General features: G+C 36.4%; 4 protein-coding genes across 7 annotated transcripts; 1 reads left to right on the top strand and 3 right to left on the bottom strand.

Annotated features, from left to right (window-relative positions):
* The first annotated feature begins 239 nt into the window (after nt 1-239).
* On the top strand, nt 240-6,763 carry LOC140771873 (serine/threonine-protein phosphatase PP-X isozyme 2). 3 transcript variants are annotated; one of them, XR_012106230.1, is made up of 9 exons: nt 240-464; nt 1,225-1,377; nt 3,978-4,040; nt 4,108-4,193; nt 4,266-4,341; nt 4,422-4,690; nt 5,622-5,700; nt 5,781-6,246; nt 6,342-6,763. XR_012106230.1 is itself a non-coding variant. In XM_073113651.1 (8 exons), the coding sequence occupies exons 1-8, from the start codon at nt 324-326 to the stop codon at nt 5,829-5,831; spliced, it is 918 nt and encodes a 305-aa protein (XP_072969752.1). In that variant the 5' UTR covers nt 240-323; the 3' UTR covers nt 5,832-6,284. The 3 variants fall into 3 exon arrangements, 2 of the variants coding, with proteins under 2 accessions (XP_072969752.1, XP_072969753.1); XM_073113651.1 differs by lacking the exon at nt 6,342-6,763 and having other exon boundaries at nt 5,781-6,284; XM_073113652.1 differs by lacking the exon at nt 6,342-6,763 and having other exon boundaries at nt 328-468; nt 5,781-6,284.
* A 628-nt stretch (nt 6,764-7,391) lies between these two features.
* On the bottom strand, nt 7,392-8,965 carry LOC140772068 (umecyanin-like). Its single transcript, XM_073113953.1, has 3 exons — nt 8,785-8,965; nt 7,534-7,790; nt 7,392-7,424 (listed from the first exon to the last, which is right to left on the bottom strand). The coding sequence occupies exons 1-3, from the start codon at nt 8,963-8,965 to the stop codon at nt 7,392-7,394; spliced, it is 471 nt and encodes a 156-aa protein (XP_072970054.1).
* Nucleotides 8,966-11,640: 2,675 nt separating this feature from the next.
* Nucleotides 11,641-15,310, bottom strand: LOC140771876 (uncharacterized). Its single transcript, XM_073113658.1, has 6 exons — nt 13,412-15,310; nt 13,197-13,316; nt 12,626-12,742; nt 12,448-12,537; nt 12,224-12,331; nt 11,641-12,115 (listed from the first exon to the last, which is right to left on the bottom strand). The coding sequence occupies exons 1-6, from the start codon at nt 14,621-14,623 to the stop codon at nt 12,044-12,046; spliced, it is 1,719 nt and encodes a 572-aa protein (XP_072969759.1). The 5' UTR covers nt 14,624-15,310; the 3' UTR covers nt 11,641-12,043.
* Nucleotides 15,311-15,425: 115 nt separating this feature from the next.
* LOC140771877 (sodium/hydrogen exchanger 6-like) lies at nt 15,426-24,702 on the bottom strand. Of its 2 annotated transcripts, none has more exons than XM_073113659.1 (22): nt 24,382-24,702; nt 23,298-23,349; nt 22,876-22,935; nt 22,730-22,754; nt 22,554-22,639; nt 22,356-22,467; nt 21,484-21,546; nt 21,369-21,388; nt 21,186-21,283; nt 20,377-20,405; nt 19,651-19,682; nt 19,508-19,555; nt 19,363-19,423; nt 19,163-19,260; nt 18,937-19,012; nt 18,813-18,832; nt 18,036-18,133; nt 17,849-17,958; nt 16,992-17,072; nt 16,694-16,791; nt 16,534-16,613; nt 15,426-15,724 (listed from the first exon to the last, which is right to left on the bottom strand). In XM_073113659.1, the coding sequence occupies exons 1-22, from the start codon at nt 24,566-24,568 to the stop codon at nt 15,678-15,680; spliced, it is 1,581 nt and encodes a 526-aa protein (XP_072969760.1). In that variant the 5' UTR covers nt 24,569-24,702; the 3' UTR covers nt 15,426-15,677. The 2 variants fall into 2 exon arrangements, with proteins under 2 accessions (XP_072969760.1, XP_072969761.1); XM_073113660.1 differs by having other exon boundaries at nt 15,426-15,721.
* Nucleotides 24,703-24,821: the final 119 nt, after the last annotated feature.

Here is a 24,821-nt window from a genome sequence, read left to right as displayed (position 1 = left end):
AATTAGAACTTAAACCATCGGAGAAAATAATATCAATTTTGATTTATTTCATGCTATTAATCACATTGGGTGGGTTCAAATGCAAAAGAATAAATAAATAAATAAAAGAAAAGAAAAGAATCTATAATAAAGAAAAGAAGCGGCGGTGGGTATGATCACCGCTTCTAAATTGGATACCGTTACCTCCCCGTAAGCATACCTTACAAGCCCCGGTATATGTTCCCCTGCACCTCCCGTAGGCGGAGAGGTGCACTGGTATAGTGGTATCTCCTCTCTGCCTTTCGAGCTCGAGAGAGAGGAAGGAGGGAGAGGGAGGGAGGGAGATGTCGGATTTGGACCGTCAGATCGAGCAGCTGAAGCGATGCGAGCCGTTAAAGGAGTCGGAGGTGAAGGCTCTCTGCCTCAAGGCTATGGAGATCTTGGTCGAGGAGAGCAACGTCCAAAGAGTCGATGCCCCCGTCACCGTAAGTACGGCCGAACCCATTTTCGATAATTTCTGATGGATTTCCCTCTCTCTCTCTCTCTCTCTCTTTCTCGGTCTTGTGACCTCGTGATTTAGGTTCTAGTTGGAACCCCTTCAAATCGGTTAGATTCCTCTGAGTTCTGTTCGTCGAGTACGATTTGCTTGAAAAGGTTGTACTTTTTTCTGGTTTTCGACTATTTGATGGGGTTATCTTTCTACCTTGGGAGGTTGAGAAGTTCTTTCATTTGAAGTGTCTGCCCTAATTTTGCTTTGCCTTTATCTTTGCCTAATTTAGGGTTTAGGTGCTCCTCACTCAGGATCCCCAAGGAAGGGTTTTCAAGTTTTAGTGGTACGGAAGGTACTGGATTTGTTGATCTAGTTAGTAACAGGAAGATGGTCTAGAGGATGATCTTTTCGTCCATAATAGATAGCCCCATCCATATGTTGTTATAGTGAATAACTTAATGTTATTTATGACTCCTGGTTATTAGCTTTTTTGCTATTGTATATTTTGCTTTTCTTTTTGTGATCAAGGTATGCCAACCATTTTAACCTTTTATTGCTTGAACTTTGAATCCGAAAATGTGTGGATAACTCCCAACTGACCCTAAAATTTGCTTAGAAACCTGAACTGGTAATCTGGGGGAATTAAATCAACTAATGTGATATTTAATCAACATATATATATTTTTTTCTAGTATGATTATGAAATGAAGATTAGCATCTTCACTGCTAATGAGTCTTTGACCTGTTATATTCAGATATGTGGAGACATTCACGGGCAATTCTATGACATGAAAGAGTTGTTCAAAGTTGGAGGCGACTGTCCAAAGACTAATTACTTGTTTCTAGGGGATTTTGTAGACCGCGGATTTTATTCAGTCGAAACATTTTTGCTTCTATTAGCCTTGAAGGTAAACGCCCTTAAAACATTGTGTTTCTTTTGCCTTTTCATGTCTTTCAGATTACTGGTAGGTATTTTCTTCCATGGAGGTTGACATCAGACTTTATTTTCTTGTATATCATTGGTGCAAATTGATGAATGTTATACCGACTGGTATCCTTGCTTATTTGCTGATGAGTTTTATCTTATTCTTTACATGTGAATATAGTCCCTTTTCAAATCCCAACATATTTAATAAGTTGTATAGTTTAAGACAATTTTGGCACTGAATACTGATGAAGGAATTAAAAATATTGTTTATTTAGGAAACACTGGGATAACCTAGAGAACCCAAAATAACTATAAGAAGAGTACTTCTTGCAGTGCAAACATGGATAAGGCACTCAATGACTCAACTCTTTAAGGTTTTGTATTCTTACCAATAAAAGGATATTGTTATGCGATGCATGATATATTTCTGGTACTATTGTAAGGCATCTCAACTTATCAAGGACTTAAATTCTCATCAGCAAAACAAAAAAAAAAAAGTGTTGATCAAATTCACCAACAAAGAATGTGTTGATCAAATAAAAGGCCGGTGCCCTATTGCACACTTGCTAGTGCAGGGTTTGGTATGGAAGATGCCTGCATCTTACCCATATTACTGAAAAGGTAAAATTCATTGATCAAATGCATAATAGAATTATGATGCTCATATTATACAAGTTAAATATCTCTTAGATGCATTAGTAACTCTGCAGTGTACATAAGTTTTCTTCTTTAGGTTTCTAAATGGAGTTACAAAATCCAATTAAATCTTCTAAGAAACTTAAACATTATTAGGTAGAGCAGCCTTAAACTAAATGAAGAGAAGTTTAGCTCAATATTAAATTGACTGTTCAAACAATCAATTTTGGTTGTCCTTGGAGAATAGAGAAGGCTGAAATGTTGCTATTATTTTGGTTTGAATGTGATATTTTCAACCACACTATTTCTTTAATAAAAAAACATTCAAAGTAATTTAAAAATAAAAAAAAAACTGGAATTTAGAAAATGATGTTACAAGATCATAAATAACTTTATTACTCACCTGGGATGGCGGAGACATCCTCATCAACCTGCCCTTCATTGTTGATAGTAGATGCTACTCCCACAACATTCTACTTTTGGTTGAAGATTTGTTAAAAGTTTCTCTGGCAGAGCCTTTCCGGAAGTTAGAAGAAAGCTTTTTGAGCGTATTTTCTGAATTTCCCTTCATTCTAAGTTTGTTTGATCATCGTAATCGCTTCTTCCACTTTGTCATATCTTCCATCGTGGACTTCTGCTTTGTCTTTAATTTCAGTGATTTGCTATACGATTCACATACTATGGTAAGGTGCTTAATTTGATGATCAAGATGTATATATTTGATGAATGAAGCCTTGAGTAAAATACCAGATCTTCTTTTAGGAGAGTCAGAGTTCTGCAGTGGTAAGTATGAATCCTTTTCCACATATTGACATTTATATACAGCAAGTTGGTTAATTAATAATTATTATTGATTCTTATTAAGGCCTTTGAGCTTTTATTAATTTTAGCTAGTGACATCTTAGATTATCAACACTGGCAAGTAGATTCTCATCAAGTTCGTTTTTAAATTAACGTCAGCATATCCACTTAAATGCATACATTGTAAAGAACTGTTCCCTTTTAATTGATTATGCTTGTATTAATATTCAAAAGAATTTGTTAGTGACATCAATTTAACTATTTAAGTTTGAGAAGATATTCTCTTCAAGGTCTTTAGTTTCGGCTGATCTCGATCCCACCCTAAAACTAGTCTATTGATTTGTTTATGTGGAATATCTTGAAACTCTTGCTTTTAAGAAATATAGAAAGAGAGGGAGAGAGAAAGAGAGAATAGAAGGGAGGAGAGTAAAAAAGAAAGGGAGAGAGTGAGGAGAGTGAGAGAGAGTGCTACAGAGAGAGGGAGGGAGGGAGGGAGGGAGAGGGAGCCGGATTCGCGTCGAAGGAGTTTGCTGAATGTCAACAGAGGCTGGATTTGCTTTGGAGAAAGGAAGAGAGATGTTAGTGTGTTAGTACAGAGAGAGAGAGAGAGAGAGAGAGAGAGAGAGAGGTGTTAGTGGGGTGACTCAAGTTCTCAAAGGGGAAAGAGAGTAAAGGATAATTACTTTTTATTCCTCTTAATGTTCAAATGTGTGGGTGCCATTTTTCTGTTTTATCTACTATTTTTTTCCTGAAATTTGAGAAATTTTTCTACATTTTCTAATATTTTGTGAAGTTATAATTAGAAAAGTCTGATAGCGAAACAGCCGACTAATCCCACCGACATGGCCTATATATGCCTCTTTTTCTTGATGGCCAATCCCGATACAGGAACTCAAAACCTTGTTTCTCTTTTGCTTGAAGTCCCGTTCATTTAGCCCTTATATGTCATAAACCACTGATTGATATTGGATGGACTTTGTTCCAGTCCCACATAGTACATTCAATTTTCTATTGTTTATTCATGGACAACATGCTATTTTTTGTGAAAGCAAACCTTACTAAATTACCCGGGTTGATGTTTATGTTTGTACCAGCATCTATTTCCTATTCGCTTAAGTCAGCTCCTACGATTAAATTTTGCAGGTTAGATATCCAGATCGTATAACTTTAATACGAGGAAACCATGAGAGCAGGCAGATCACACAGGTCAGGATCATAAAGTTAGTGTGTTGGGGATTTGATCTTTCCTAGATAATTATGTGCTTTTTACCAGGTTTATGGATTCTATGATGAGTGTCTTCGCAAATATGGCTCAGTCAATGTCTGGAGATACTGCACAGATATATTTGATTATTTAAGGTATTTTCTTGTAGTTAATTTTGTGTGAATCTCTCTTTTGAAAAGTGTACATGATTCTATGTTTCCTTGCAGTTTGTCAGCACTCATAGAGAACAAAATCTTTAGTGTCCATGGGGGTCTATCTCCTAATATTACTACACTGGATCAGGCAAGTTGTGTTGTTACCTTATTTTTGGTAAATAACTTTCTACTTCTTCATAATCAGTATGGATACAATATATCCAACAGATTAGATTTATAGATCGCAAGCAAGAGGTACCTCATGATGGGCCCATGTGTGACCTACTATGGTCTGATCCTGAAGATGTTGTTGATGGTTGGGGTCTAAGTCCTCGTGGTGCGGGCTACCTCTTTGGTGGTAATGTGGTTACCTCATTTAACCACTCAAATAACATAGATTACATATGCCGTGCTCATCAGCTAGTTATGGAGGGATACAAGTGGATGTTTAACAACCAAATAGTTACTGTCTGGTCTGCCCCAAATTATTGCTACAGGTACTTTGTACATCCTTGAAAATTATGTACTGCTATTTCTGGTAAATGTTGAAGTGCAGCTACTTCATAGTTTTGTACACAAAATTGAAGCAGTCGTTTGTCTTTGTAGGCAATTGGTCAAACATGATTTGGGTACCTTGTGAATCTTTTATTTAATGACCGACCACATTTTGTAGTTTAAATGGGCCCCCCTAATGCAGGTCACACTGTTTTACAGTTCTTGTGATCCATCTGGTCCTATGCATTGGCATACATGATTGAATAGATGGAACATATGCCAATTGCCAAGTCCTCTCTCAAAACACTACATCCTACTCTGGAGCTACAGATTTATTCCCTTTAAGTTATATAGTGATAAGCCTGCAGAAACCTAGAGAGGATCTTTTCACATTGATGTGACTCTATGTCTAATCATCCATATACCTGCTGCATTTTTATCAATTTAGCACTTAGAATATAGTCGTACAAAACATTTAAATTGATTGAGATGGAAGAATCTAAAAATTATTCAATACTCAGTGAAGGTTGGTACTATCAATTTGAAAGCTATATGATTTTGCTAGTTAGTTTGCTTCATTCCTTGCATGTGTAAGTCTTTCCATCCAAATCTTGCATTGGTGTCAGCCTTATTGGCCAGCACATCCTTGAAGACTGTAACCTATTGGCATTTTTGCTTACTATGGTAGGTAAATTAAAATCAAGCATCACTTGCTTGAGATGTCGTGCTGAGGGATACAGCTCTATACTTGGATAGTTCCATAAATATCATATAAGTTTACTATAGGCAGGGTCTATGTTTGAATGTAGCATATGGTAGCAAATGATATGCCTGATTTGAATGTACATCAGTGGTGAGATTATATCTCTTTATTCATTTGCACTTCTGCTGAAATAATCTCATTCCTTTTTCAAAATTGTGACCGAGTTTCAGATGTGGTAATGTGGCTGCTATCCTTGAGCTGGATGAGAACCTGAATAAGCAATTCCGAGTGTTTGAAGCAGCACCACATGTTAGTAATTGCTTCTCCTTTGCAACCTTAGTTATTTCCTTCTGTGATCATGTCGACAGCCATTCCTTTTTTTATTGCAGGAAGCAAGAGGTGTTCCTGCAAAGAGGCCACCCCCTGATTACTTCCTCTGAGATCAACCATTGGACATCTACGCCTATCCTTATGTTTGCACTCGGTGGGACACGAACTCCTCAGATTTTGGCACGACAAAATTAAGCACATGGAAGCATCTTTGGAGTATGGCAACATGTGATTTTGGGATGTAAATTTGTTTGGATTGGTATTTGTTCATCACCTTCCTTGATCTGCTAAGGAGGTGATTATAGTATATTACCTCTCTGATAGCTCCCATTCTGTGCGTATGCACTTATCCGAAGGAAAGTGAGGAAGTGTTTAAGAGGAAGCCATATTTGTTTACACTGGAAGTCGACACTACATGCTGTAAAGTTCGGATTGGCATTATTAGTGTTACTTGCAACATTGCAGACATTTGCAACCAATGACTGTTGAGATTGGGCATGAGAAGTTATCATCCTTGTAGAAGCTGTAAGTTGATTTGTAGCCTGTGACAACATCTGTCCATCCTCAAATGCATCTGTATCTTATTTTTCCATGGGTCTAAAAGTAAAAAAATGGTGCAGATGCGATGCTGAGGAGTGCTCAATGCCTTCCAAGATCTTCCTCAAGAAACAATCTTGAAATCATTATATGGACTATAAGCTTTTTCTCATTGATAAAAAATAGTCGTACCGTCTCTTATAGATTTCAGTTATTAGGTAGCATACTTTTCTCTGCTGTTTGTTCTGATGATGGAAAGTGGAAGCTAAACTGTGAGAAGATCATTTAGCTTTGCAACATTCAAATTTAGCGTTCATCATGCACATATACTTTCTTTAGACAGATTGCATTAGTATGTTCTACAGATTGCAGAGGTAGTTTATGGTCTTCATGAGCTTCTAGTTACTAGCTAGCATATCTGTATAATTGACTGAAACAAACCTCTACTTTGTATGGGCCTTCACATTTTTGTAATACTAATTTCTGTTCTTAATGACAATGGTTATCATTTTTTAAATCAAGTTTTGAGTATTGAAGTCTTGTTCATGTGTCATTCAAATGGATAGAATTTATATTGTATAACGGCACCTGGGTTCGAATATTAGTGGGATATGATCAAGTTCAAAGCTCTCTCTCTCCCAAAAAGAAAAAAAAGTTGTCTGGTTTTGTGTGGAAACACTCATCATTCAAATTAACTGAAACAATGGTTGAAATGGCTTAAAAAGTATTAACTCCATGAACCATTATATAGGACAATTCCGTGCTGAAAAAGAAATAAATCTTGATGCATTATAGAACACCTCTACCATGTCTGCAGAACATAAATATATAAAGATAATTTCATTTTGGTAAATGTCATTCTCGGCCTGGCATAGTATGGTCAGGTAGGTGTAAATTTTGGAGTCTGGCATGCCCACATTCACACAATTTCATATCTTGCTGGAAGCCATCACTATTGCACACATAATTTTCAACCAACACAATATATCTTGTCTACAAGGCATTGAGTAGCAAACAACTGAAGCTATACTTTTATCAACTCAAATTTTCGAACAAGGTGCATTTGCGAGTTCTCTAATATGATAAAATGCAAATATTTTTTTTATATTTTACAACCCATAGAGCTAAAAAGTTCAGAAAGACATGGAATGGAAGTTGCTAGGAAACTGAGAAATGCAACAAAGAAGGTGATTCCATAAGCTAAAGTGGTCGCGAGCTGATGAAACAAATCAAAGCTACAATGAGCCAGATCAAGCAAGATGACTCGAGACGAACTGAGATCGAAGGCATAGGCCCAGTTGCCACCACTTGATCAACCTTGATCTTTCTGTTCCCTGCACCGTGGCCAGCCACTTCCACATGTAATCTGAGTCCATTTCGGCAATTTTCGAGCCTACTGCTTGCAAAATAACGTGTTCCCTCTGCATCAAGTTTCACCTTATCAAGCCCTCCAGTGTACATCCTGATCGGATTGCTTAGATCACATGACTGTAACTCCTCCTTGCTTCGAAGCTCAATTATTCCCTCATTTGCTGCAGAATATGCAAACCCTTCCAAAAGAAACTAAATGATAAGGAAGAGTTGAAGCCTCATTTTGGAGAATCTACTGAATTATACATCTGATAAAACTTTGTTTAGGAGAAAAAGATCAGGTGTGGCTCAAAATTGACATAAAAAATATGAGTCTTAGCATGAGAACTTGACATATTCTCAGATTTTAGTTTATGAACTGATCTAATGCTCAAGTACTAATAATGTACTTAAACTACGGAAATAGGGTATATTTAGAAACTAGATTGAGCATGGCTAGACTTGATCAATGAGCCTTAGCATGAGAACTTGACGTGATATCGATTTTAGCTCATGAACTATTGAACTCAAGCTGATCTGAAGCTCATGGTTTACAATAGTAGCCAAGATCAACTAATTGACCACTTCAACCAAGACGAAGCATCTAAATCGAGCAAAGTACAGCTCAACTCAGTATTACAAAGAAGGATTTTGAGCCAAGTCCTCAGTTAACATGAATCAATGATATATAAACAATTTTAGGGTAATGATATTTAGTTATTTACAGAGAATAAATACAGAGTAAAACATCCCTCCAAGGAAAATCTTATGGGGATAAATCAAAGGCATAAATAGTCAATTAACTTATAAGGGCTATGTATTAGCTCTGCTGTAATTAAAAAAAAAACAAACATTTTGCAAAGACTTCTTTTCTTTTTCCCTTTCTTTCTTGGAATTAGAATTTAATCAAACTGAGATGATAAGGTCATCATCTGAAAGATCTACAGCCAGCTCAAGTTTTGCCAAGCACATCCAGCAAAAATAGTCACTTGAACTTTCACATAGATATAGTTAGCAACATGACTCTGTTCAGCCCAAATTAACTAGATACAATCTAAACTCATCCTATCCACATTAATATATCACTCTAAAAAGAAATGCTATGCAAGCTTTCAAAAGCAAGAAATACTAAGAAGTTGCAGAGAGTTAAAAGAAGAAATATAAAAGAAATCTCACAGATGCTATCTCCCACCCTGAAGACCCTGCCCATGGCCCAAGCAGCAACATTGGAAGAAGCATCCCAACCTTGATCACCACCAACCACATGGTGCACTACTTTTGATTCTCCAAATGCCCCACTAGCTAATAGCATTAGACCAACAAGAGCACCAACAAAGGTTCCTAAGAAACTAGCCATATTCTATTCTATAGAGTGGTGAGTATGCCAACTGAGATAGAATGTGGAGGAAAGAATGAAGAGAAAACAACCTCTTCTCCTATCTCCCTTACTCCAACCCTTCTAACCAAACAGTCCTTAAATAAGAAGAGGGAAGGAATGGTAGTTCACTGTTTGTTATGGCAAACCAAACCCTAGTAGATGTCCAAGAAGTTTGTGGGTTAGGTAGGAGCAGTGCCAGTACTAATTAGTGTACTCCCTTTTGATGTAGTTATGTATTCACATTTATATTATGAAAAAGCTTGTTGCTAAAAAGAGACTCCATCACTTTCCATTTATTTTCTTTTGTTTAACCTATAAAATTTAGCCAACAAACTCAAACTATTTCTCTTTATACTTGTCCAAGGAAATAGAATCCAAGGCTTGATGATGAAAAATAGAAGCTAAAACTATGTGTACACCATTAGATTTAGGGTTTCTTCCTGAATAAATGATCTTAAAGAGGAGTATATCTTGTAGTTTCATGCTGAAACTTCTCTATCAGTACAAAACAAAGTTCCTTACATTGTCTCTGAATAAAATAAGAAGCTACAATCCGACAAGAACATCGTAGAATGCACATGAAAAATGTATAGTGGAAGAATCTTATCTTACATTAAGGAAAATATGTGTACTACTACTATATTTCACCTAATCCTCAACAGTTTTAAGTTCTTCCACCAATGTGTTGTGAGTGAACCAGTCCGATTATTTAAACCAAAATTAATTTGATTCTGGTAAAATTTGACATTCTGTTTTCTTCTATATGGATTATTTATAGTTTGTAGATTATTTTTTACTCTGAACCCGTAGTCTAAGTGTGAAAAAAAAGGTTGTGCAGATTGAATAGTAGTAAAATCATATTTATATCCTTTTTTCTTTCATTTAAATATGGATTCGGATACAAATAGTATATCGAGTTTATCTCTATTCGTTTTCTAAATGCATAAAAATCTGTGATATAATTACTGAAGTTTATAGGCAATTAGTTAATTTATGTGGAAATTAGATTAGAGATTTATATAAAAGAATAAAAAATATTTCATATTATTATTTTTATAATATTCTAAACTAAATGATATATAGATATTGAACCGAATATTTTAAACTAATTTAATCTGGCCTGTTCTCACTTCTACTGTATGATACCGATAGATAGTAAAATTAGCCTCTTAGATAATTAAGTTCGATAAGTAGGCCAACTCTCTCAATTCGCCATGTTCATTCTCGAAAGAAAATTCTTTAGAAATTCAAAATCTTAACCTCTTAATTAGTAAGATAGAACTCTAACTACTCGGTGATAGCGGAATGCAGTGACAGAGCTGGAGTGAGGAAGAGTGAATACTCACATTGTTATTAGGAAAATTACATCATATAAGTGGAAGATCTCATCCATATTGTTTGACTCTTAATCACTATATAATTTAGTCTAATCTTCCATTGCCTTATTATCTACATGATACATCTCAAAATCCAACAACTTCACTATGATTGCAGAGATTTCCTACTCATAAATGACTCGGAACCAAGGCTAAAACAACACCTAAACCAGTCCATTGGCATTCCTAGGCATTTGTTAAATTTAACAATGCACAAGTGAAGCTCATGGAGAAGCTTTTGCAATTTAATTGTATTTGATATTCGATTTAACATATAAATTCAGTGCATATATTTTTTATACTCGATGCGCATTTTGTTATAATAGAGTTCATATAATTTACGTATTTAATACGTCAGAGTATATTATTATAAAAAAAATCAAATGTACTTAAATTACAAAAGTTTTGGCGCATGAACCTCAAAGGGAGGATGCATGATTATTTAATATTTATTTGTCCAAAATTAAGCATAATATACATATCAGTTGCACAAAAGAATGAGAAGAAGAAAGAAACAAAAGGCACCTCATAATTCCTTAATTCATTAAGAACTAACTGTGTTAGGTTAATAAAAGAAAAAAACAATCTCTAGGTCTTATTTTTGTACCAAATTATAATACAGTCATAGGTGCAGTTATTAATACAAATTATTAATACTGTTATAGACAATGCATATGAATGCCATACTCCTTATGTATGCATCATTATCATTTTACATTTTGTGCAAAATTATAACCAAGGAGAGGTTGCACCAAAAAAAGAGTGGGCATTCTTCTCATGGCAAATTATTATCTGACACACACCTAGCAAATTATTATTGAATTATTGGCAAAAATGAACATTCAAAACAAAATTTCTAAACAAGCATTATAGAGCATAATCAGCAGTATATGAATTATTGACAAATTAGAGGTTGCTCCAAAAAAAATATCTAAACAAGCATTATAGAGCATTATAGAGCATAACCAAGGAGAGGTTGCTCCAAGAAAAGTGGGCAATCTTCTCATGGCAAATTATTATCTGACACACACCTAGCAAATCATTATTGAATTATTGGCAAAGATGAACATTCAAAACAAATAAACAAGCATTATATATGACAAAAGTCATGTATTCATAATAGAATTCTCTATTTGACATGATTCCATAATTCCTTCATCTCCATTGAATAGAAACTTCTGTAATCATCAATGAAAGATTTTGATCATCAGGGATGAAAAATATTTTCCAAGTTATTTGAACTCATCTAGTCCAGATCCAACAGTAGTGAACAGAGGATGGAGCAACATCACAGATATTCTCAGTAAGATAGGAACTATTTATACAAGAATACTGATTAGTAGCATTATCTTCTTTTATTTTCTGTGGAAGAAGCTGCTCATGAGAAATAAATCTGAACAAAAAAGTAGCAGCATCCTACAAAGAATTTTCAATCTCAACTTGCAACTGCCACTTTCTATAAATTTTACTGAAATGAGGAAAAGGATGTTAAAGAATGATTTCACTTCTTCGCTGCTCAGATAATTCAGCATGCTGAAGAGACTCATATCTTTCTGTAAATTTTACTGAAATGAGGAAAAGGATGTCAAAGAATGATTCACTTCTTCACTGCTCAGATAATTCAGCATGTGAATCAGAATGATTCACTGATTCACTTCTTCCCTTTATTTCATGCTGCTTCTCAATTTTGGCTTCCTGTTTCCTGCTGTTTTTTAATTTGGATTAGCTGGCTTCTTAAACTGCACTCCTTCACCTATAGGATCAAAAAATTGCAGTAATTAGTTTGAATGATGGTAAAGAGTCAAAAATAGTGATTTTTTTAAAAAAAAGAGAGTATATATGATTCAAGTGAAAAAATTACCTGCAAATTTTGTGCCTCAGACAAGAGATTTCCGCATTCTTCAATCAGAGCTCTTTCTCTAGTAACAGTTCTTGCAAGATCGGTGGCTCTATCTTCAATTCCTTCAGCCTTCATAACAAGATGATCAGTGGATTTAGTATGATATTTGACAAGTTACATAGTTGTTCATTATAAATATGCCCATTTGATAACGTGCATATTTCATGTATCCACACTGTTCTCACCGTTGGTAAGAAAGGTTGAACAGAAGACGACAATGACTCCAGCATATGGACGGCAGAATCAAGAACTACTTTGATCTCCCTGACATCTGCCTGCAAATAAAATTTGTATATTTTCTATATTTTAGCATCGCATGCAAAAGAAAAACCATATAGTGTATAGATTGAAGACGAGTCTTACCTTTACATTCCCAATTATTGGAAGACGAAGAGAAGCATCTTGTAGAGCCTTTGTCGCCCCAGAAAGAGAACTTGAATAGTCCCCCTCAAGAATGGTCCATTCATCCAAATATGGCATCTACAATAAAAATATATAAGTTCATCTAACTGAATTTTTCTGGGCACATAAACCTCCAAAATGAGAATATCGCAAACAATCTCAAAGTATAAACATTTGCCAACACGTCTCGTATATATTTGTGATACGCTACTGAAATCTTGCAATTTAGAGAAACTTTAAAGTACTTCCAGGACCCATTGAATTTCGTTATTAACTAATCCCTCTAAACTCTTATTTGTTTCACATTGTGGTTCCAGTCCTTCAGAATAATTCAGTTAGCCATTGATCCAGTTAGGTGCTTTTTACAACAGAAATTGCTGAATCATATCCTATCTAGAACTTAAGAGATCAGATAGAATTCGGTAAAAGAAGAGCTCAATATAATTCAACAGACGGAACTCACTGATGCATTTTCACTAAATTACAAGAATAAGAATGAACAAATAAAAATAAATAAAAGAATCATCCTTACTTGCACATCAAGGATTGAACATAATCTCTCTCTTCTTTTCCACTGCTCAAGTTCAATTCTCTTCTCTTTAACAGACTCGCGCAATTCTGGAAGTTTATCTGAGAGGCCATATAGTGATTTCTGGAGACGACACGAGTTATTATGCTTAATTCAAGAATGATATCCAAAACTAAATTATTTGTTTCAGTTACTAAAGAGTCCATGGGAATACTAACCTCAGCAGCAAGGCTCCGAGCTTTCTCTGCTGCCTGTGCTTTTGCATTCACAAATCTCCATTGAACATAGCAATTATCCAGCAGTCTGAGCATATGAATATCCTCTTGCCGGCTTGGTGCCTTCTTTCCCTTCTTCACATCCACACCTGACTTGGCAGCATTTGGCGGTTGTGGAGGCCTTGAAAAGGCAAGGGGCTTATTTACAGCCTTGTTCGGATTAAGCAAATGCGGTTGGCAATTCAATAAGGCCGAGTTCAAAGAGCGGTAGCATAAAGGATTAGATGCTCTAGAAGAGGAACAAGAGTCATCACTGCCATCAGCTACCCGTCTCGCCGACATCGTTGGCAGGAGCTCTGCTGCTGGCATTGATGAACGAACATCCAAAGCCGGTCGCCCCCTGGAACTGGACGGACCCAGAAGTGGAGGGCTATCGCAGAGCCTGCCCTGACCACTGACAGTACAAGTCTCCACATCAGAGAACTCTGCTGCCGCCGAAGAGCACTCCGACGCAGCATCTGTACACTCTTCCGACTGAAAGGAATTAACTCGGGCAGGTGTTGCGGGTCTCGCACGCCCTCTTCGTAAACCTATTGGTCTTGGCGTACTCCCAATTCTATAAGAGTTAGTCCTATCCACGATAGAATTCATCGGAGTCCCGGGCCTTGGCCTCCGTTTGACGTCAAAAACCGATTTTGGGTCCTCCGGTAGCTGCGATTGTTCCCCGGTATTTTCACCAAACAGCTTGAGGGCAGCTCTCCGCCGCTGAGTTGCAGCAGGATTAGGCCGAATCCCAATTGATCCAGGGGTCTCCAAGACGCGACGGACTGAACCAACATGATGGTTCTCGTCAGCGAAGGATTCACTCTCAGAGTCGGTGGCGTCCGGCGACGAAGGGACAGAGGGGGTGCGGCGTGGCTTTGGGTGGGAATTCTTGGGAAGAGAAGGGAGAGCTGAGAATCTTGGAGAAGAGGAGGAGGAGGTGAATTGGTTTTCGGGATGGAAAGAGGGGGAAGAAGAAGGAGAAGAAATGGGTGTGGAGAGGTAGCGGGAGCTGACCTCCCTGGCCCGGCGGCGAAGGCGCTTCGATGCGGTGGTTGGAATGGGAGGAGGCGGAGGAGGAGGAAATGGGGTAGATGCCGGCGCCGTTGGAGCGAGGCTTTCCGGCGGTAGATGTGGTGATGGAGGAGGCGAGGAGAAGGGTTTGGTTTCCATTAGGGGTTTTGGTGGAATCGTGATGAAGGAGAGATGGGAGACGAGAATGGTGTTTGGAGAAGAGGGGAGAGAGAGAGAGAGAGAAGTAGCCGTTGGGGGGAGGGGGAGGCGAGGGTCGCGCAACGGCTAGTTTTCCTGTTAGGACAGGGGTTTAAAGAGGGGAGGGAGTTCGGGATAACTAACGGTCGAAAAATAGAGTCGGGAAACCGACAGGAATAGTAGGATTCTGGATTTGTGATGGATCGGGTTAACTTGGGCCCGGATCCGTTTCAATTTTAGCGAGTTTTGCTCTGATTGGATGATGCTCATTAGGATCCGATCCATGACCATTAATGATCCACGAGCTTATTGGTCAGATTTTAAAATCAACAGTAAAGAATAAATAATCATGCAGCGATGTTTTTTTTTCGTTTTTCTTTTCCCACTGAGAAAAGATTGGGAATTAAACCCAGATTGAAATCAATTGAGCTAATAAAAATTGGAGTACAAAAGATTAGAGATGATAAGAGAGGCGTATTACTGTTTTTTTTTCCACTGAGGGAGTGGATCTAACTATAAACTTATTGCAGCAAAAAATTGACCTGAAACAAAGCACTTCATCTATTGGCACTGTAGAAAAGATCGAATATGACCCTAATCGTTCTTCTCGGATCACTCTAGTACGATGGATCGATGGGGTGCAGCTACGCCGCCAGAGGAAATGCAAGATGATGTGGAGGACACGTTCAGAGTCAGACAACAAGGTAAAGATAATATGAGAACTGAAGAAAAATGCATTTTATGGTAACAAGAAAATGATTCGTATAGGCTGATATCATGATATATATATATATATATACAGAAGATGGATGTCCAATAGTCTCAACAGTCCATGCTGATGGCTGTAATCATCTCTAAAGCAAATTCCATGTAATATACAATCTACCATCCTACCACATTGATCTGTGTGACTAGAATTAGGTATATGTCTAATTACGGTTTTATATTCCATGAAGAGGCTGATGAACTTAAGGTGACTCTGGAGATCCCCTGATGGTTTAGTCAAGGCATCTCCTTAATGCCGGAATCCTCCTCTCCTGCTATTTTGAGGTAGATCATCTGCTATATAAAAGAGAGAGAGAGAGAGTTTAGAATTACGATAATCTGCAAAGGAAATAACGAAATGCAATCCAAAAGAGCCCATGTCCATATTAACAAGCCTTCTTTTGTAAGAGTAAAAGATTGTAATCATCCAATCTTTTCTCAACAATGAGGGTCAGCTAGAGCATGACTCAATGATGATAATGGGCAATGGAAAGAATTGATGGAATTTTACAGCCAGGCATCAGCCTTCTATAAATTGGTTGTTGGAGCAAAACGATACAATTTGTCTAAAAAGCTACAAAGACAACTGATGGATATATAAAATGACATCTTCTAAACATGGAAACATTGTGGCAAGGGAAAAATATGACATTTAGTCCCCAACTGTTTCGAGCCTGCTTAAGAAAATGTTAGTCGTGATGTAGCAATCAATGCAAGCATAGATTGATGTACTAGTTGGTCATGAAGTGAATGCAATGGCACTTCAACATATCCCTCCAATAAATGGTCACAAATGTCTTATATGAAATTAAAAAAAAAAACTGAAGAAAACTGCCAAAAGAGTATTGGACTATGATGCACCACATAAGAACCCAGTCAAACGTTGTTATGTTTCCCTTCAATTAAGGGATATCTACATTGGCATGGCATAGGAGCTGGGATTGTCTATATACATTGATCAGTGCCAGCCATGATAAATGCATCTTCAGAGTGTAACCAAACTAGAAGCAAACAGGTATATAAGGGACAAATCAAATCCATGTTAGGATCCATTACATGGCATCATGAATAAGTTGAAAGCATGAGTAAAAAGTATAGTTCCTTACCAAAATCCTCTTCATCCTCATTTTGACTAGTGAAAAATGGAGTCAAATAATTTTTATCCAATGCAGTGAAAGATGAAGTGCTGCACCATTAATAAGAAAAATTAAGCAATTATAAGAAAATGAAGTATATGGAGCCAGAAATGAGACTGTTGAATAAAACCTTTTGTGGAACTCTTTAAGTTTCATCTTTAATCTGCTCCCAGATGAAGTGCCCACTTCATATGATGGGGCAATGTAGCCATTATTTTCTTCATAGTTCTGCAAGCATGTGAAATGATATGAAAATTACAGGCTAAATTCTTCACACAAGTACCTATAGAAGATCACCCCACTGACATGTAAAGATAGAAGCAAAGAATACAATATAAACATATGACAACAAAACTCTATAATTTGTCAAAAAACAGAAGAATATAAATAGAAAAATAATAAATTTGTTCCATCTTCTCAGGACTTACATCAATTGGGATATTTTGGTTATCACCAACAACTTCGAGAGCTTCGAGCATGGTACCTGTCGAGCCTCCAATTAATAGCACCTGTATGGCCATTGAATGAAAAGAAAATACTTCAAGCAATGGAATTTTTTTTTCTAATAGTAAATGTCAGCAGTCAGCTCATCTTACTAAACAAGTTGCCCGATAAAATTTCTTTAGTGGTAGATATCTAGATTGGATGATCAATATCATTATCTCATTCAACATGTATAAAGCACCTCACGTACTAATATTATGACATGAATCAAAATAATTTTTTGTGTTACAGAAATATTCCATAAGTCCCTGTGTCCTTAGATAATAATGAATGGAAATACAATTTCGATGTCCTATCACATCCTTCACGAATAAAATACAAGAAACCAGAAAATACTAACCCATCTCTCCCTTCCTCCATACAGGTTTAAAAAACCTCGCATACTAATATTTTCCTATAGCCCTCCTCCCCCTCTCATTCCAGCAGTTAAAGCCATCTGACACCACTCATAATGCTATAAAAAGTAGAAACCAAATAATAAACCAGATCTTAAGCCTGAACAACACTTGCTACACTTGCTAGCTTTCCCAGTCCTTTTTTAATCAGGACCACTATGTGTGCCAGGAGTTCACAGCAATGCAAATTTGCTATAAGTGATATACATTTTTACATTAATAAATCCACTAAACAAATATATTTCACAAGTAGGGCTTCGAGAAGGAAAATGTAGGACCACTATATGTGGCAAGAAAAATGTGATGATGTTACCTTATTATGTGTTTTTGCATTTTTGGGTGTTTATAAACAACTAAAATCAAACATCAATAGTAAGACGACCAACCGTTAGGACAACTATTGCTGTGGTAGCTGTGAATATAGTCTTTCCATGCCCTTCAGGAAGTTCATGTACTGATTGGAGAGCAAGAGCAAAAGCCATTGCCCCTCTAAGTCCTGTTAGCACATAAAATAACAATTAAAAAAGTTATTTAACCATGATCCTTCAGTTAAGAGTAGTCAAATGTACTCACCACTGTACCAAAGTGCCTTCTGATGTTTTAGAGGTATCTTGCGGTTTGCTGGTCGAACCAAATTGACCAAGTAAGCACAGGAAAACACATTCGCTGCCCTATAAAGTGAAAAAGAAAACAAACCAACGCAAGCATAAATGTTAATAGGAAATTCATAAGCAACAAAAGTTTCTTTACAGAGAGAGAAGAAATCAAAACCATACACACAATGAAACTGAAACACGTCTTTTGTAGCAAAGTAAAAGATGTCACAGAAGAAGGTGTCATATGCTAGTAATATTCTAACTCACATAAGTTATGCACACAATCAAAATCATAAACACAATGAAGTATGTCTTTTGTAGGAAAGTAAAAGAAGTCACAAAACGAAAAAAGGTGTCATATGCTTGTAATATTCTAACTCACATAAGTCATGCACATATTCTTTTTTTCCTAAATGCAGAATACAAAAGGTAATTCCTACTTGAGTAGATTGAGTATAATTTCAAACTAATACTCCTAAATTTCAACAAGACATCTTTCAAAACCCAAAATGTAAAAACTCATAATAAAACTCATTTTCTAGGGCAGTGCCCAAAGTTCCTAACTCCTAAACATATAGAAAGTTGGAAAGGCAAGTCTTTCCTGATGAGTTTGTATAATAAACCAACTTAGAGAAAACTCACTAAGCCAAAATAATGATAACTATGATGGCCTCTGTATATCAAGACATGAAAAGGATAATGTAGCTTGACAAGCAACAAACACTAGAAAAGTTATAGGGGAAAATGTGCATACCTCGCAACTACTATGAACAGCTGTTTTTCAATTAAAAAATTGAGTCAAGGAACAATTCTAATGCCATAATGCAATTTTAAAAGCTTAAAACAATGTCTACAAAATTAAAGATTTCAAAGGATACAATTGAGAAGAAGATAAAGCCGATGTGTGACCAGCTATGCTGTTCCATGGCAATATCGAAACCCATATATATAAACCTGCAAGTAAAATAACATAGTGAGAACAAGGAATAATGAAGGTGGCAGCTAAGTAAACTATTGTCGCTGACTAAGAGGAAATAATTAAAGTGTTAATACATGAATTTAGAAATCATGAATGAATGATTCAAGATGTACATGTTAGCTTACACAAATGTTTCTGCCAACGACGATATTAAGTGGAAAAAAGCAGCAGCAAACCGCTGAGAATTTTCTGACAAATTGGAGAAAGTGTAATGCTTCATGACCTGAAAACAACAAAAGGAAAAGAATACGAGGATATGAACTGACAAAGGACTTTAATGAAATACCATTATCTATAGCAGTATCAAGTACACAGATGAACTTACAATCCCAGTGAATAATATAGAAACAATTCCAGATAAGCCAAGTCCTTCTGCTAACATGTACCTACAAAGAAGATAGAGTGATGAATAAGTCATGACTGCCCATTTAAACTAAATGCAGGAGGTACTAATCCAGAATTTTTCTTACGAGAAGTAAGGAAAGAGAACAAACAAGCAGCACTCCAAGTTCTGAAGACTGAAAGAAAAAATCACGTCAGAAATTTTAGCAGTTCCACTATCATATCAGTCAGTAAAGAAATTAAGGTTAGGAGACAAGTTAATAATACTTACTTATCAACATCCAATCCAGCATACTTAAAAAGGTATGAAGTGGTTAAGGATTCTCAGGATGTATGAAGGGTGGCAAAAAATGCAAGCTCAGCAGTACACAAGCAACAAAACCAAAGCATACAGAAAAGAATTACAAATTGAAAACATCATCCACATGTTGAGACATGTCTACTTTACACATGGTATTTCCATCCTCTTGACACAAAACAATCCAGTGGTTAGGTTAAATCTGTCTGAAGAATGTATAACAAGAACATGGTAACACATAAAAATAAAACATCTGAAGTTCACAGCCTATGGCCTCCCTACATACAAAACACAAGAAGGTCAATTGGTTATGTTAAAATACTTCAGGTTAGGAACTTATAGCTATGACAAAATTTCTTCCATCAAAAGCATCTTATGACTAAGAGGACTGCACAAAAAAAATCTAAAAAAGGTGACTTCCTCTTAAGACTAAATATTGTAGATTGCAAGTAACTATTTAAATATTTAATCTTTTCAGATGTCTACAGAATCCAGCACCTTTATGAATTCAGTCTACTTTCTTTCTAGGTCAATTGTGCACCTTCGTATCGAAAGAAATCCAGTTGGAAAAAAAAAAGAAGATCAGCAAGGTCTATAATAAAATAGTTTTCCTTCCAGAACAGCAGAAAAGAATGCTCATGGAATAAACAGATTCCTTCAAATTGAAATTATGACAAGAGATGACTTTCAAAAGGATATCAAAGCAGAAATGAATCCAACTCCAACACCTGTAAAATAGGAAATTACATAGCTTTAGTCACACATAAGATCAAGGCAAGTCCTTTGAGTGCAATATTTCAGAAACATAGCTAACTAAGGTGCAGAAGATAAAAATAGCTTGAGGTAAATCTATCACATTTAAATTGAAACATATCAGATTATCTTGACACACTATTATACAGAAAAGATAATCACTAAATGTAAAATGCATAAAAGAAACTGCTTCTGTCATGAACGAATAACAAAGTAAACAAAAATCATTTGCAAATAAAGAATAATAGTTAAATGTTTACCAATATCTACCAATAATTAAATTTGGCAGCATATAATTCTGAATATGTTGTAACTTGTAACCTCATTGTTATATTTGTATATATCCTACAAGCTTGGACGGATGCCAAGGGAAGCTCAATGAAAGTAATCATAACATTCTTAGCAATGACAGGTTCGAGTTTCCTAATAACACATATATTTGATAAAAGATGACTGTGTTGGCCACGACCTCTATGTCTAATGACAGCAGCCTAGCATAAAATTATTGCACATGTTCATCACACATCACTTACCAGAGGTTCTTTTCTTTTATTTATACAACAAGTAATGCAGCAAAAAAAAAGAGAGTATATACTGGCAATTGATTAAAAAGCGTTATGTGATCATGTAAAAAATGAAAATATCATTTCCAAGAATCCGATTCATCTCCAAATTGAGGAGGAAGATTTAGCTCATGATGAAACTGAATTGCAAATTCCATTCATGACAAATTTCAGTTAAAGTTAGGCACCAACCTGAAGACAACGAGCCAACAAATGTCTCAAGAAATTGTACAATAACCATAAAAAAATTCTCTCCAGATGAAGCATGACTTCTCACTGATGACATTGTCCTGGAGTAAAACATTAATGTATCTTAAGAGAAAAGACAATGTGGAGCATCGAAGAGCAAGCTCAAGCAGATAAGCACAAACAAACCTGTACAAGGAAATTGCCATCTGCATTTGCCAACAAGGAAAAAAGGCAAATGATTAGCATCTAATATCAACGGAGTTCAGAATTTGCTGGTTTTTCTAAAAGAAAATATACATACAGCATCATTTAAGACAGATTCACCAAACACCAAAGCATACAGGTTCATGTCACTTCCAAGTTCCTGCATAAGCAAGGGTGAGAAATCTATTGTCCAAACAATTAAGTAGAATTAGGCTTCTCAATGACTACCATAATAACAATGGATAGGCATAGAAAGGCTACAAAACTAATCTATGAAGGATACTGCATTATACGGTTGCATCAGGCATGGGCGCATGGCAAATCAAGTTAGATTCAGCAAGTCCTTTAAATAAATACAATATATTACAATACATGGGTTTGAAGAGAGATGAGAAACAAAGGTGATAACCAGGCAGCATTAACAAGAACAACTAGAGTTCAAAATCTTTATCTTCAATGGAATACAAGAAATTCTAAAAAATTGCAACTGGATAAGCTGCCTAGTTAGCAATTGCCAAGGTGATAATCTAGAGCTAGTCCTACAAAGTTTCATCATTTCTATGCTGACTTTGCATCAAAGAATTTACAGACATTTAAACTTTGAGCCAACAGAAAATGTCTTCCCACTAATGAGGCTCCTGGGCCAGGGCAAATATGGAGTCTAAGGAGGGTACATGTAGACAACCTAACCCATTGCCAAAAAGGTTGCTTCATTGTCTTGACTGCACACCAAAGTTGATGTTCACAGTCTTTGCCAGAATACTAAGTTACAAACTCTAAATCTAAACTATGGGACCTATTTAGTATAAGAAATTTTGGTATAACAATCGTGTAGGTAAATGTTGGTGAAAAAAAAAAATCTTATTTGCGAAATGTAAAAGGAAATAATGTACTCTAGTTGAATCAATGAATCAAATCATTATGCCCTTGCAAACAATTAGACAATATAAGGGGAGAATATATGCACACCTGGAAAATGGATAATACTGTTACAGGATCAGTTGCTGAAATAAGAGCGCCAAACATAAGGCATTCAAACAGAGGCAGTTTATACATGAGAAATGTCAAACCACCAAGGTACCTGCAACAGTATTAAAAATTATTTGATACAAGGATTTTCTTTTTCTGTTTGCAATTAACCGGGGAAAACATATAGAGCATGCTTACACTAGAAGGCCTGTCACAATTGAAGCAATAAATGTCCCAAAAATAGCAAATGTGACAATTGCTCCAAAGTTTGAAAAAAATGGTTTCTGAAAAAAAAATTTGGAGAATATGTTAAGTGGAAACCCATTGCAAGAAGAACAACTTAGAGGAAAGTGATTCATATCTGGAGTACTTACCGGTGCTAAGCTAAATCCTGACTGGGTAAGGTAAAGTTAAGAAAAGCAAATCAAATACAACACATCTCCACTAAAGGGTCAATAATATAATAGCTGAATGATGTAAATATGATAGCTTAGACATGTAAAAGACTAAAAGAGGATATAATATGATTGGAGGTAACAAGAATAGGAAGAAGAACTCTTCATGGAAATTGAACCACGTCCTGAAGAAAAAGAAAAGAATCAAGGTCAGAAGACAAATCATCAGGGCAGGTGTTAAATATATAGAGTCATTTCATTTACATTTTACAATTCACGAAATTCAAAAATAAGTTCATCGTTCTCTAATATCACAATTTTCCAGGGAAGTTTCTATTTCTTATGTATGCAAGCAAGTTAGGTCAGGAGGCAATATGCCCTATAATTTCCAAAAGTTTACACATTTATTAATCAAAAAGTATATTTCAGTATGAAAATAAAAGTCATCATCCACTGGCTTGAGCTCTTTCGATAAATAGATTACGATATCAGTCCTATATCAGAAACACGCATCCACATAAAGAAAGGAGGTTTAAGCAATACAAACCTAGTACTTGTTTCTGTATTTGAAATGTTAGCAAGGCCACCAACAATTAGACCTGCAATATAAAACCAATGAGTCTTTCATGTTTATCTTTCTTTTTTACAAAATTACTTGTGCTTTTCCAAGTTTACAAAACTCCAGCATATTGATTGTGGTACAACCTTAAAAACATGAAGAAGTTATCTCATGATTTGCCAACTAAAAGTTGGAATTTACAAAAAGATGCAAACACGTTCTCTAGCACACATTTCAAAGAATTAAAGAATTAGTCATGAAAAGGCATTTTCCAAAGTTGTAAGTATGACGGATCATTAAAAGTATGTGCCGCAACCATTCTTTTTGGATGCCCCATTAAGTCGCAACCTCTGAATCCAGAACTGATCAAGCTTTAATAATTACACTTGTAAATTAGACATAATCGACCAAGAGAGAGACCTGACAATTGTTAAGAAGATAATGGGTCTTTCATATTCTCATTTGGGGTTGTTGATTCACCTAAAAGCTCCTGTTAGTTACGCTATATTGAACCCCCTAACCTACCAGTCCTAAGAAGACATACTGCCTTTACATCTTCATGAATCTATATGAAAAAGGGTGCACCGTTACTATGTTAAAGTCCACATTTAAAAGCTTCCAATATCTCCTACTATCCTGGACTGATAAAGATGTCGTAACTGTCAGATACCCAAAAGGACTTTCCGATCAAAATTATTAGGTTATGTACAAACGGAAAAGAATAATGAAATAAGGAATGGCAAAGCGATGCATACGATCGCATCATCATTTACCTTCCGTTTAAAAAGACGCTTTTTCCTTCTTAAAGTTCCATAATTCACCAGAGAATACTTTCAAGACTAATTTGTAAATGAAATGATATAAGAAAACTACTAATTGCACAACTTCTTCCAACTCTCTCATGTCAGAGACCACACAAAAAAGAAGTAACCGTGCGCGATCTTGCACTCATCCACCAGATATTTCGCCTTCGATCAAACAAATCGATGGCTCCAATGATCCACACCTCAACAAGCAGGATCAAGAACAAAACTAGTCAACGAACAATCGCGATGATGAGGGGATTATTTACCGATGAGGAGGGAGGCACTGGCCTCGGGGAGGTAGTAGAACTTGTGGCGGCGGAGCACGTGTCCAAGGACGAAGGAGAGAACGAGCATAGAGATCTGTAGCAGGACCCCCACCCCCGCCGCCTGCTGCTCCTTCCCCGGCGGTGGTGCCACCATCTCCGGAGGCGGTGCCGTCATGTTAAACTCCATCTCCTCCCCTCTCCCCCGCCCTCGAAACCCTAATCCTCTCCTCTCTTGTGCTTCTTCTGCTACTTCTTCCTCTATTCCTCTATTCTTCTTCTTATTCGAGGAGCCTTCCAGACCCTCTCGTTTCGCCTTCGGAAATGCCTAAGAATTGAAGCAAAACGGACGATCCTATACGAGCGCGGTAGTTGATTTTACCTGACGAGGTAGCGCATAGAAAAGTCCTATGCGTGCATTTTGACCTCAACAGTGCATCTCA

The sequence above is a fragment of the Typha angustifolia genome, chromosome 12 (genome assembly GCF_048772165.1).
Source record: "Typha angustifolia cultivar Huaian chromosome 12, ASM4877216v1, whole genome shotgun sequence".
Taxonomy (NCBI): domain Eukaryota; kingdom Viridiplantae; phylum Streptophyta; class Magnoliopsida; order Poales; family Typhaceae; genus Typha; species Typha angustifolia.
This window is presented reverse-complemented; position numbering and strand designations above follow the sequence as displayed.